At 37.8% G+C, this 14,392-nt stretch overlaps 1 protein-coding gene across 1 annotated transcript; it reads left to right on the top strand.

The window, feature by feature from the left end:
- The first annotated feature begins 986 nt into the window (after nucleotides 1–986).
- muc15 (mucin 15, cell surface associated) lies at nucleotides 987–13,643 on the top strand. Its single transcript, XM_035682130.1, has 4 exons — nucleotides 987–1,074; nucleotides 5,524–6,374; nucleotides 8,967–9,137; nucleotides 11,839–13,643. Exons 2-4 carry the CDS (start codon nucleotides 5,543–5,545, stop codon nucleotides 11,958–11,960), a joined length of 1,125 nt encoding a protein of 374 aa, XP_035538023.1. The 5' UTR covers nucleotides 987–1,074; nucleotides 5,524–5,542; the 3' UTR covers nucleotides 11,961–13,643.
- Nucleotides 13,644–14,392: the final 749 nt, after the last annotated feature.

Raw genomic sequence — 14,392 nt, 5'->3', positions numbered from 1 at the left:
ATTTCTTTTGTGGCCAAACCACACACACACAAAATAAATAAATAAAAACAAGTGATGAAGATATCTCACTGAGGCTTTTCAAATCTTGGTAGTGTTCTTCAGTGTGAGTGTACATGTGTTATGTATTGTGTGTATTTTTGTCAGCAGCAAAAACAATAGGCCTTTTTCACAGAGGACAGTTTGACAGGTCACAACGGGAAAAGCACACGTGTAAATAATAATACCTTGCTGGTATTGTGCATCCTGACTCACTGTGACACTGTCATGAACACTGAAATATAATAATGGAGCATTAGCATTATTTTTCTTTTCTTCATAAAATAAAATAAATTGAAGGAATTAGAGGTACGACTCCTTGTTCTTGACTCACCAAAGCATACCAGCTTTGAGTGCCACTTCATCCGCCTCACTTGTGAATTCAGCCGCTTCATGACTCAGTTAACCGAGGAATGAGACAAAAACAATCCCGGCTCATTTGACGCACGGTACCTGTGAGTTCACAAAGTCACACGTCACTTGGTAGCCTGATATAGACCTGAGACAAAGGCGTGGATGAAACCCGAGCTTGCCAGCCTTCTTTTTGTTGCCATGACTACAGCAGCCATTTCCAGTGCCTCTGTGAAAAAAAAAGAAAAAAATGAAAGGACTCAGAGGACCTTTGGCCAGAGGCTCCACCCACTGGGGGAATTCACAGATCTAACCTGGCAACTAAAAATGAATATAATCAACTTATTTAGATAGGAACATGAAATGAGGCGGTTACAAATTGACTCATTCCCCAAACCCCTCAATCCTTTGTCCCTTCTCTTGTCCTTACATTCATTTCCATCCCTGTCCTGTTTGGCCTTTTCACAGCATGCAACTGGATGCCATTCAGGGTGTGTTGCTATTGCTGGCAGGTGTAGAGCAGGTTGAGCAGGTTGGTCCCTGAATGCCACTCTGCTGGGCCCTCCTCCCTCCTTCTCTGCTTCTCTCTCCAGGCCGACTGCTGATTCACTCTCACACGTTGGCAGCTCAGTGAAGAGATTTTGTTGCCTGTGCACCTGTTCTCATCTGATATAGGCTAAGAATAAGGTAAGGATTTACTGAGGAAGGATTTAATTCTTTGTCTTGTTTTTCTCAGGAAATGTGTGGGACTTTAAAGTGGATGGAGGGATTTTTGTGTTGAATCTGTTTAATAAGATTTAAGTCGCTGTCATATTTTTAATTTAGTTACTAAACTAAACTAAAGGAATCACCAATAATAAATAATGTTTTTTTAGAGAAATATCTTAATCTAAAGACTTATTTCACAATACACTTAAAACATGTAAAATGTTTTAAATTTGGACAGTTTTCGCCGCTGTTTCCTCCTTTGAAAGAGTAAAAATAGAGTTCCAGAAACAGAAATGCTTTTATTTTCAATGTGAAAGTAAAATGAGCTTGTTGCTAGGTGCCAAAACATCCCAACAACGAGTGACATACATACTGTAGACTGTATTACATAACCTAAACAGGGGAACATATACAAAGTAGTAACACAAGTGTTGTCAAAAATAAGAACCCTGTAGCACAGTGACTTATGAACTTGGGACAAGCGGTGGAGTATCACTTCTAAAGTAATTCCACAGTAATACACACCCTGCATTTATTCAAAGTAAAATTACATGAATATTAACAACAAATTCTACTTAAGAATTAAAAGTAAAAGTACTCTTTATTTGGAATTGGCCCCTCAGTCAGTGTTTTATTATCATATTATTGGATCATGGATATTGTTTCAACTTATACAGTATGTTTTATATGTAAAATCTAATAAAAGTAAACAATAAGACCCTCAATAAATCCGTGAGTAATAAGTACAATATTTCTCTCTCAAATCTCAGAATCTCTGAAAAAGGAGTAGAGGTAAAAGGAAGCATAACATGGAATTACAAGTACCTCAAATTGTACTTCACTACAGTACTTGAGTAAATGTACTTAGTTACTTTCAATCAGGATTTTGTCTAACACACATATTGAGCTTTCTACGATGCAGTAAATGTACAACATAAATGTAAAATGTGATAATAACACGGGTGAACTTTAAAAAGATTGAATGATTCACAGCATAAATGTCAGTTAAGAAGTGTCTGAATGTGGGTTGAAAGAGTTCACGGTGTTGACAGGATGTATAATTGTGCTTCTTTAAGTCTTTGGGTGTGTTTATGTGGGACTGAATCTCTGTGTAGTCACGGTTGAGAGAGCTGTGGAGGTGATAGCTGCTACAAACTCTGACAGACCAGCTGAGTGGGAACTCTTTTCAACAGGCGGCTTCTCTGAGTGCGAAGGGTCAGAAGTAAACATCCCTGCCTGTTTCTTCAACCCGCCACGGTGCAGAGAGTCTTTGGTAGGACGCTGACAGCCAAATACTCTCTCAGTGGGGTGAACAGTTTGCTGCTGTGATTTTGTTCCACACAGCTATGCCCAATGTGATGACGGATGTAAGGATATTTTTAGTATCGACAGGAAGTGACATGTTGAGTACACAAAACAGGAATCACTGGTTTGAAATTATATATATAATATGCCATACAAACAGGAAATAGTGGTCATATTTGTCGTCGGCAGATATAATTCAATACAGGTCACCTGTTACATTTTTGAGTCATTTCTAAAGTCATAGATTATCATTGATCTTTGCGTGATCTTGTCCCCGTTGACCATGTGCTAATTTACGCAGTGCAAAATCAAAACAAACCAGTAGCTCTGCTGCGTCTGTTACACTGGTTCTAAATGAACATGTCTCATTTACACCTAATTCTCAGCTGCCTGCAGCATAATTACACTCCACAGAATGTTCAGTATGTGAGGAGTCACACTTCAACATGCTCTGCTAGTTGTATTATGTGGCGAGGGTGGGTTGAAATGCAACAAAGGTCATTGCCGTTTACATGGTACACATTTTAGTCCCTAGACCATCATGACAACCACCCCAAAAAATCTCACAGAATTTGGAGCAAAGTCACTGATAGTAGTGACATGTAAAAAAGTAAATGTAAAAATATAAATTACAATTGGGATTTTTTATAATTTAAACTTTGTGAGGAATCATGTTTTTTCTGTCAGATTAGTATAGCAGACAGCCTTTAAAACAATCGATCAATGGCAGTTAAAGGGAGAAATTCCAACTGCAATACTCAATACCCTTCATTGTTGCAATTAGGAACAAAACACACCACCATAGTTACTGCATGTTTTCTAAATGGACCCAGAATTTAGTTCACAGATGTGGATTTTAATCTCTAGGTGCAAATGAAGCTGTCTTAAATATTATTTTCACTGTCCAACTGTTATAAGCTCTAAATTGTTCACCCTATCTTGGTAGATTGAGCTATTTTCTGTAATTATGTGCTCTTAGTGTGGTATAACCGGCAAACTTGAGCCGTTTGAGTGGTCCTGCGTTTACACAGCAGACTGCACCATCAACAACCCACAGGTTTTTCCATTTATTTCCCACAGAGAAGGAAAGAAAAACACAGAAACATGGCTGATGTGTGGATGATAAACAAGGTTGTTGAGAAACTGACCACAGATGAACATTCCTGTCCCATTGCTAATTGCCAATCAATACGATTGCTTGTTTCCATCCTTATTTAAGAACAGCGGTCTCATCTTTTGGAAGTGTGAAATGGGTGAGAATTAGCTTGCACCTTTTTCAGAAATTCCAATTTATATTTAAAAGACTATGGATAGATTTGATTGACAATCCACTGGTTTAAAAGAAAATTAGTTCTTTCCAATTTATTTTCAGTTAGTGGTAAATGGACTGCACGTATATAGTGGATTTGTACCTTGATGGACAAAGCACTTTACAATTGGCCTCTCATTCACCCATTGATACACACACACACACACACACACAGATGGCAACGGAGCTGCCATGCTAGGCGCTATCCTGCCCACTGGGAGCAACTTAGGGTTCAGTGTTTTGCCGAAGCACACGTTGACATGTGGACAGGAGGAGCAGGGGATCGAACCACCAACCTAGAGACTAGTGGATTACCCGCTCTAGCTCCTGAACCACAGCTGTCCTATTGATTCATTAAAAGAGGATATTAAGGAATCAAGGACATTTAGTTTTTGTGAAAGTTTGCAGTTCCTTCATGCTACACACAAAGAAAAAGATAAATACATTTATAGGATTACACAGAAAACCAATAAAATAGAAACAATATATAGTTATTTATATAGATATATACATTCACGTATATACCCAAGAAATTATTATTTATTTTTTTTAAACGCAACTAGTTATGATAATAATATATTATTATAATATATAATTATACATATTCTGTGATGACAGATTTGCATGTTCAAACATATATTGCTGCAAGCCACAGCATTACACACTGTAAACGAAGCCTTTTGCACTCTTTATAAAAATCAGCTCAGAACAAAGCAACCAATCAACAAAGTGACTCGCAGTGAGAGTGCCCTGTAGGGAATAACTGGAGCTGCAGTCATTTGTGTGTTGGAGTAAAGCCGAGGGGAGAACACATTGCTCACAGGGCACCTGTGTAAATTCACGCTGCCAGTAAGTCACAGATTGTGTTGGGACTGTGTTGAATTGTGATAATTTGCCATGTAACAATGCAGGGACGACTGCCTTGAAATTCACCAACAAGCTCCTGATGTATCAGATGGGGATGTCGTGTTCATAATGTTGTAGGCTCCATCAACTGAGCAGATCCCTCAAAGATGGGAGGTGGGACAAGATTAGTCGCTCAAGGATTTTCACTATGACTTGTGTCAGTGCAGCTGACCTGTGCTGGTGATTTTGTGCTCTTGGAAAATAGGAACAAACAGAGATGTCTTGTTACACGCTGAGTGTTCTTGTGTGGCCAGGGAGAGTTCAAAGGCTGTGATGAACACAAGTTTAACACCTGTGGCTCCTTCCCGATGGTGCTTATCCCAGTCAGGAGGTATACAAAGTTACTGGGAGAAAGCAGAAAACAAAATGTTATTATATTTGTTATTTCCTAAGTAAAGATGCATTTATGTCCAGCCTCCAATGTCTTTATATTTTGACTCAAATTTACAAGGGAAGGATTTTTAATCATTAATCATTTAATGCAATTATATTGGTATGGTTTTGGAGGGATGCCACAAAAATATATGCTGAATTGCATGGTTGCAACTCTGCTTCTAAGAGGTTGTTCTGTGTTTAATCTGTGTATAATTTCAAGTTTCATTTTGACGTATCACAGATATACTATAGTGTATTGTCAACATACAGTTATGTAGAGTCAGGGGATATAATTGCAATCAATAATAATAATAAGACAATTATTCCCATGTTAATGTTTATTGCGACTTGGCAAATGTATGTAAAGTCACATAAGTCACTCAAGATCCACTTGCTTACCTATTGTTGAGCTATCAATCGTATAGCATGGTCTTCATTAGCAGATAAAGTTTACTCAGTGATGTAGAACTGTAGATGGATGACATTTATTTCAAGAAATGCAAAAATGTTTTATGTTCTGTCTTGTGTTTCAGAGTAAAACCAAAAGGGAAAATGGAAGTGTATTTAAAAATCACAGCAGTTCTCCTTCTACTTGTCCAAGCCTTTCACCTGGCATCGCTCCAAGACTCAACCGACTCTCCGGGGCGGACAATTGATAAAGGCTGGCTCCGTGAACTACCTAAAAATACAGCTGGAAGTCAAAACACTACAGTTCCTGAAGTGAAGACAGAATACGATCCGGCCAACAGTGGGACACCATCTGGCTTTATGGCAATATATAATGAGGAAGAGGAGAATGGCGATGCAAATGATGGATCTGATGATGTAACTGTTATTGCTACCACCGAGCCTCCTGCAATGCTTAATGTTACAACCAAGCAACCTGAATTTCAAAACGCTTCAACTGCAGATCCCACAAACTCAAGTCAGGTGAACATGACAGACGCTGAGGAGGAATTTCATAACTCAACGACCACTCCTCAAAACTCTACAACTGATCTGAGTCCCCAAAACTCCACAACCTTGCCAGATTACTCCAATCACACTGATTTACTGACAACAACCTTGGCTCCAGAGGGCAACACTACGCAAGAATCCACAACAAAACCCGACAAAGATACAGGGTTAATTAATGCTACAGAATCTACGACGACAACTGTAACAACCACATTGACACCAGAGATAAACGAAACACCCACCACATCTTCATCTACAATGACACCAGAGATAAACGAGACACCCACCACCTCTTCATCGACAACAGTCTTCCTATCTGAGACCACAGAAATGAGCCCTGAGACTACAACTGCCGCCGCTCCAAACACACCTGAGAAGGCCAACAAGACAGAAAAAGGTTCAGCCCTAGGGACCAACTCAGAAAGAGGTACTGCTGCAGTTTCAGGTGTCACAGTATCTGGTGCACATTGCTATGTCCAGAAAACCGCTTTGTGTGTTTTCCTAAAAGCATGACATCACATTATAGACCGATACCAGGGAAAAATTGTATTGTATATGAAATTCCAAGCCCTCCTGACTGACTAAGACAGAAAATCCTTTACAGATCCCCTTTAGAGACTTGGTTTGAAAGTAACACTATGCTCATTGCTAAAGAGCATATATCACTGTTGCTTGTTTTACACATTGCTTTTTTTCTGCCCTTTCCCTGACCCACATTTGCTTGCATCTATTTTCCCACTGGCAGAATACAAACGTCCCTTCTTTCAAAGGAAAAGGTTGGATTGGGTTTCAGGTGCTATCGATGTGACCGCTATGAGTGAAGGGGTCTATTTCAACCACCTTCTAAGCAGGACAATGAAACCCTGTTTTAGTGGCAAAAAAACTGAAAGAGGGACTGAAGTCCAAGATACTTGTGCTGCCTCTTTGCAGGGGCGTGAGACTAGCCTTTGGTGTCGACCACAAGATCAAGTAGATAGGACTGGAAAAGGTTGCATGCCATATACAATAGTGCTAATAGATGTTCATATCTATCATATCTATCAACTCCAAAGTCTACTTTTCCTGCATCATGGAATGGGGAAAAAGGGGCCTCTAGAGAGCTGGTACGAGTTTAGGATTAAAATAAAACTCACATTGCATGGACAGATGTGACAGCAGGACATAACACTAACAGATGATGGCAATAAACAGTGGGAAAACAGTTGTGAAACTGCGGGTAACACAAGAAGAAAAAACTGCCTCACAGTCACCATGACAGGCACAGTGTGTGCACAAAAGCACAGACGGTTGAGTACAGATAAACATAGTCTATAAATATGAACTTACAAGGCAAGTTTGCTTTTACTGACATCAAAAACAAAAAACAAACATTCACTCCAGTGGCTTGACCGTACTAGACCAAGGTAACATACAGTTATTACAATGACGTCAGGTCCTTTATGAATCATGTTTCATCATAATATAGCAAGACAAATAGTCTACAGCTTTGCAAGCAGCTCTGTGAGGCTGGCACAGTGGTACCGTGAGCCGTAGGCTAACATCAGCATGTTAATATGCTCACAATGTCAGTGTTAACAGGCTGATGTTTACCAGGCATAATGCTCACCATTTTACTGTAGTTGCCTGTAACTTGTAACATAGCTAATTAGCACTAAACACAATGTACAGCTGAGGATGATGGGAATGTAATTAATTTTACAGGTAATTGGACATAAAGTCGGTGAAAAGTCAGGGGATCACTTTCACATTCAAGGCAATCCATCCAATAGTAAATTTCAGCTAAAGCCATAAATAAATATCAACCTCATGGAGGAAAAGTCAGAAGAGCACCAAAGTCAGGGATCCTTGGGAAATCATACCAAATTTCAAAGCAATCCATCCAGTAGTGTTTGAGCTATATCACACAGACATTACAATCCATGGAGCCAGTATGCCTAAATACACCTATAACCTACAATAGAATATAATTTTATTTATGTATGTCATTTTTTGCTGAATCTATTGGCATGAGACAAAGAAAATAATACATACAATCGCTGTATACATATACAGTGATGACATCTTTACTTAAAAGCTCCCTAGCAAGAAAAAAATAAGACATAACTGAATCAAATACTCTCACTCATATTTTATTATGTCTACAAAAAATGCATCTAAAGCAAACAAAAATTGAGATAAGGCTACACTGTAAGAAAAAAAATGGTCTTTTGGTTCAACTTGCCCCAGGTTAGGGGTAAATTGATCCTAGCAAGTGGGTAAATTGAGCCATTTGTAGATAAACTGAGCCACTGAATTATTTATGTGTAAGTCCTGATAAAATACAAATGTACTATTTCTGTGTCAAAGTATACTGAAAACAATTCAGTCACTTTCACAAACTGCCCACCTCCCATTGCTGTTGTTCTGAGCACAAACTGTAAAATATGAAGTTCTTTATGTAACTTCAACAATTATGCTTTGTAAAGTACAAACTAAGTCTACAGTTTCACATTATGTCAAAACTCTCATTGTTAGAATATAATGGGTCAATCTTGTTAGTAGAAGCACTTGTCAGTTTATACTTGATGTTTTTCACACCTGTACAGCAGCTGTCATAATGTGAGGGCACAGATGTTGATGTTTAATGATTAGCTCTGTGCTATATTTACATGTAAAGAATTGTGATATTTCAGTGATCCGTGGACACAGTAGTAATGTTCAGTCACGTCACTTTATCTAGATGATGAGCACAGCCTGACGCCTTAAAATATTCAAATGTATTCAAGAAATTATTATGATTTTGGCATGTTAATTGCATTAATTATCTCAGCGTAAATTAGACAAATCTGTACAGCTGACTAATTGGGATGTGTATCTATGCAGAGTGCTGCCACTGGAAACACAATTTCAGAAAGACATTTCAGCCATAATTATCTGACAATTAACCCTCAAAGACAGCAGTTGATATAAATAATTTTGTTGTTGACAAATTATGTATTACTCTCTCCCATGCCCTCGACCCCTCATTCCTCCAATAAAGGTTTGGAATCAGATCTCCAGAGGAGTAAAAGAAAGGGAGCGTGGGGGGCTGTACTGGGAACAGCGGTGGCTGTGGCCTGCGTGGGACTGGTGGCCTACGTCATCCTGAAAAAGAAACACCAGAAGGGTTTCTCTCACAGGAAACTGGTTGAGGAGTATCCTTCAGACCCAGGTATGTTAACTCCTACACGCCCCTATACAGTAAAGGCTGAACTTGGTTGGTATTTTGATGGAACATCAACACAACCCTAGGGCATATGTAATTGTTATCCGTCATTGCTTGATCAGGATGTAATTAGGGTTGCCAACTTGATCAGAAGTTTTGAAGTTTAAGATGTTTTTATTCTTGTTCCTCCAGTTGAATGTTTGAGCTTAACTGTGCAGAATGATGTATGTGCAGAGTCTGACACTAGAAAGACGTTTTCACATTCATCTGCTGAAAGTGAAAAGTTTCTCTGCGCTCACTGAAAATCCGATTTTAAGAGGTGGGGCTTACGAGCATGATTTGTGACATCATAAATAGTTTAGAAGTCAATCCTGGTACAGTCTGCAACTTACATGCTTATATAAAAGTGTGATTTAGAAAGCCACCAGTGCACATACACTGAGAATGGACATTACAGGGAAGTATAAGACATATTGTGTCCAGCAGGAAACCTTTAGAAATGAACAACATATGCATATTTATAGGTTCTGGAACTTTTAATGAGGTCTTTTTAAGGATTTCATTTTGTAAATTGCAGATTGCAAACCCTAAACGTAACGTTAAAATGAAACAGTGCTAAATATGTTTCTCATTATTATTGTGCATTGTCACTCACGTACTATTTCCCACTAGTTCAACATTTTAAGGAAACAGCCTTTATACATATCCCCTTGATGATCCCTTTTTTTATTTTTTGAATAAACAAACAAGATTTAATGTGTTAATTAGTGAGCTTTAGAAATCCTGATGGGCAAATTATGTTTCCTCCAGTTTTTATGCTACGCTATGGTAACTAATAGCTGTAGCTACATATTTAACATAAAGATATGAGGATGGCGTTGATCTTCTCATCTAACTCACAGCAAGAAATTGTATACATGTATTTCCCAAAATGCCTTTAGCCTAAGCCTAAGCAAATAACTCCATCCGGCTTTAATAAGGTAACCTTACCAAGCAAAATAGGATCATGGACTATGACAGTTTGCAACTTGTTTCATTCTTTCCATGAATGTTCTCACACTTCCTCATACATTTCTGCTAACTGAAATCAAGCTGCATGTTTTGTTTCCTGCTGCAGCATGCCGACCGGTATGCCAACATATTTAAAAATGAGTCAGATTACTAAATGGAAGGTCTGAATGCCCATTTCATACATGCTGTACATTCTCAACATTCGATGAACAATAGGATGTTTTTCAATGTGAACTGATCCTTAAAGGACATGCTTGCTATGCCCGAAAGCAATCTGCCAAAACAAAATGGAGGAAAAGCTCTGTTGTGGTAAACAGCTCTGCAATTCTTTTTACAACATAACTTTAACAATGCAGAGGGACGCAGTGCTCTGTATAGTGGCAGCATGAGAAATTAACTACCCAGTCACAGCAGCGTATGAAAATTTGTTCAACACGAACACGCCCATAAGCTGCATGCTCAAACAGTAATGATAAAAGACTTCTGAGAAAAAAGAGAAAGCCTGCCACTTTGAATTGTATGCGTAATTATTCCATCCACAGAGAATAAATAATTGTTGGCTACACTGTCAATCAAACACACCAACCCGCCCACACAGAGGCAAAAGGAGCATTTCTGATCCCCAAAGACTTATTTTTTCTTTCAGTGATAAAAAATAATAGTTAGAAATTAATCTAAAAAACACACTTTTACAGTTAGATTTTTGCCTTCTGGAATACTTAATCCCATTAGTATTTTAAGATGCGTTACCAAAGGCCAACTACTCCACCCACAGTACACATACAAGTCAAGTCAATTTTATTTATATCCTAAAATTACAAATTTGCCACCCTCTATCATTTGACCCGCAGTTTGTTTGTAAGAAAAACAATTCACGAAATATGCTATAAGGGGAAAAATATAAGGTAGAAAGCTCTTTCACTACTTAGCCATGTTATTAAATGTTAAATCAACATGTTTTTTTTATTTTATAAATTAATTTTAATGTTTGCTTGTCAAAGTATCTGTTACAGTTTATCATTTTTCCTCTCCATAAACTGAGGCAAATTCTTCTCAGTGGACCCAGGAGGGTTGGCAACCCTGTCTCTGTGTTGCAGTTGTTATTTTGTAGTTAGGCTTAAGTGTACCCATTTACCTTCAATCTGCCTTGTTTACTCTTCTTAGTTTAGTCAGTTATGTGTAGTGATTTCCTACACTTCGCCAAATGACTTTCAAAAAGCTCCTCATAATGGGTATGGACCTGTTGAGTAAAAATCATCACTTCCGTTGAGTCAATATTGTCCTCTGCACCTACAAGTACTGAATGCAAGAAAATACATTATTTTTGTATGATTGATTTAAAATAAAAAACAAATATTGGGTCAAAATGGTTCAAAATAGAGGCTCAACAAGGGAACCATGTTTTAAAACACAAAGTTGGACTGTAAATACATCAATATGATGTTGCATTGTCTATGTTTGGCCAGTTATCTGTGGGAATAAGAGCTTTACAATGTTTCTTTACGGTTTTTCCTTCAATTCCAAGTTTAGTTGCAAGTCAGATACATAGACATAGACATACAATACACCAAAAACTATTTGAACTTTGTATGTATGCAAAGTAAACTAAAGTAGTTTCTGTGTAATATAAGTTCACAATAAGGTTGCTTTAATCGAAGAGTTCAATGGTACAAATGTTAACTCGTCTAATTTCTAGTTCTCAGATTAGACAACACCGAACCTTTGGACTTGAACCTCGGTGGTTCGGCCTATTACAACCCAGGACTCCAAGGGGACAACATCCAAATGACCAACTTTCCAGGAGGCCGTGGAAACTGAAAAGACTCCCAAGACCAAAGTCATGAACTCCCTCGAAAGAAAATGGGCCAATATTGGCATTTAATACACAACCTATAATGTGGAGATTTGTAAATAAGACTGTCTGAAAGTGATATTTGTGGATGGAAATTACAAAAGAGTCTGTTGTCAGCCACCAAATATGGCGCTTATGTTAGATTATGTGTTGTGTTGAGTACATTTATTGCATTGAAATAGAGGGATTGCTAAAGGGAATCTATCTGAACTACACTACTACAGCCAAAATTAACTGTCAGCCATTTATGTATGTTGCCAAAGGGAATCAAATGAAGTCTTTCCTAATGAAGAATACACTTTGCAGTCAATGAAGCGTGTTAAAAAATGTATATTTGTTCTAACTTTTGGTTTAATTTTAATTATGTTTTGTGTAAATAGGAGCCACAAAATGCTCTTAAAGACAAGGAAATTTGCACTATTCAGATCGGCGATAAGAAACGATTCCTGCTGATACAAAACATTTGTAAAAAAAAAAAAGAAAAAGAGAAAAGTGCTGTTGTTCTGCAGCCTAAATAACAGATGATACAGCTGCCCTGTTGAGGCCTTTGCAACAAATCCATCTCAACTATCACCTGCTGGTATTGCACAAGGAAGGCAATAAGAAGTTAAATTTAAACTTCGCTATTCAGATTTTCCACAACTGGCAGTCACAGCCAAAGTCTGAGAATTGAACCGTCAAACCAAAGACTGGAGTTTGTTTTTCTACACCAGTGAGGGAGGTGGAGGGAGGCTGGGTGCTGTTTTGTTATTCATAGACAGAGGTTTTGGTATTCAGGAAGGGAGTTGTGTATTTGGTCTTAGCACTACTCAGTAGCAACAACTATATCATCATAATATACTGCTTAAATCTTCTGACCTCCAGGTGTCCAAACAGAGATTTGAGTTTCTCCTAGCGACTGTGTGTACCTTGAAGAGTTACATAGCATTTACCTGCTGCATATCTAGAGCAAAATTAGAACATATCTGATGCAGAAATTTTTTTAACTTTATTTTTTTATTATTATTCTTCTCCTAAGTTTGCTTTAACTTTGAGTGACAACCTTCAGCAAGAACAGTCTCTTTTTTACACTGAGACAACGTGGTTGGGAAAGTAGGGATTAGGAAGGGAACTACACAGTCTTGTCCTTGTATGTATCTTATGCCTTTGTATGATAAAATCTAACAATGTCTCATAATTGCTAATTTCTAAACTTTCTTACTTTTCTTTGTTATACAAAAAAATTACACTTTTATAACAGTATATATAAAAAAATTCATCCTGAAAATCCATCTTCCAGCTCCCTCGATCCTTTCACTCATCATTACGTGAGTGAAGCCTGCACTCAATCAATATGCGTCCTTATTATGATTGATATGTGTCTCAGCTCGGCCTAAACAGCCAACAATAACTCGGAGATGTGTGATTTTTATTTGGTGTGGTTAGATGGTTCGGTGGCAGGCAAGGCAGGTCTGCTTCCTTCCATGTTCTAATTTCAGACATCAATCAGAGAGAGGAATTTTGTGTCGCAGTGTTAAAGAATCACAGTGATTACCGCAGAAAGATTGCAGGGTGGATGAATAATGGGACACATGTACATCAGTTGCAACTGCTTATGAAATGTAATGGGACCTGATGATGCCTTAATAAACAACCAAATCCCCTAAAAACCTTTCCTTTGATTTGACATGAAATGTGTTTACATGAGTTCTCCGTCCAAAATATTCGAGGTATTCTAACAGAAATGGTTATTTTATTCATTAAACACACACAAAAACATGCAGGCAAACACACACTGCTTATTCAGTATCAAGAATATATTTGCACAAGTGAGGGTTTTGTTCATTCATCACAAAAATATGTGCCCTGTGGAGAGATTGTGCCTGTTTTAATTAAGCACAACAATTTCGGATATGACTGTTTGGCAGGGTGCTGAAATCAATTAACTGACGCCAAGTCCTCGCTAAAGAATGTACATATTTCATTGGGGGGTATTGGCAGGTCAATTTACACTGAGCCAAATTAATTTGAATGAAATTAAACGATTGCTATCTAAATTGAGGCTATGTCAAATTTATTATTGGCTAAATTCAAATTCATTTTCTTCCAGCTAACTCACTGGAAATAAGTTTAACCTATAAGATTAGCCTGTTGTAATAAGCCAAAACACTTCCTTTATCAGATGAGCCTTGACAACAATTAAACGGTCAACAGTGCATTATGCTGAAACACAGATTACTGATGCTTTCACTTGGCTTTCACTTGGAACATGTGTTTTTACTTCAAATTGCAATTACTAAAAAGAAGAATTTATTTTTCATTAGAGTTCCCGGGGGTACTGTCTTACATTTTATTGGTATAATATCTGTGTGGGTGGGCACTAAAAATAGTAATATCAAATAGATAGATAGATAGATAG

This window comes from Morone saxatilis, unplaced genomic scaffold, assembly GCF_004916995.1.
Source record: "Morone saxatilis isolate NCDOM2014 unplaced genomic scaffold, NCSU_SB_2.0 Contig11, whole genome shotgun sequence".
Classification (NCBI taxonomy): domain Eukaryota; kingdom Metazoa; phylum Chordata; class Actinopteri; family Moronidae; genus Morone; species Morone saxatilis.
The sequence above is the reverse complement of the archived record's forward strand: the minus strand, read 5'-3'. Positions and strand labels throughout refer to the sequence as shown.

What these genes read in the sequence shown, in the direction of transcription:
- muc15 (XM_035682130.1), top strand. Translation starts at nt 5,543, where the DNA reads ATGGAAGTGTATTTAAAAATCACAGCAGTTCTCCTTCTACTTGTCCAA. An exon ending in AGGGACCAACTCAGAAAGAG is followed by an intron (nt 6,375 to 8,966) that starts GTACTGCTGCAG and finishes CCTCCAATAAAG; the next exon opens with GTTTGGAATCAGATCTCCAG. An exon ending in GGAGTATCCTTCAGACCCAG is followed by an intron (nt 9,138 to 11,838) that starts GTATGTTAACTC and finishes TCTAATTTCTAG; the next exon opens with TTCTCAGATTAGACAACACC.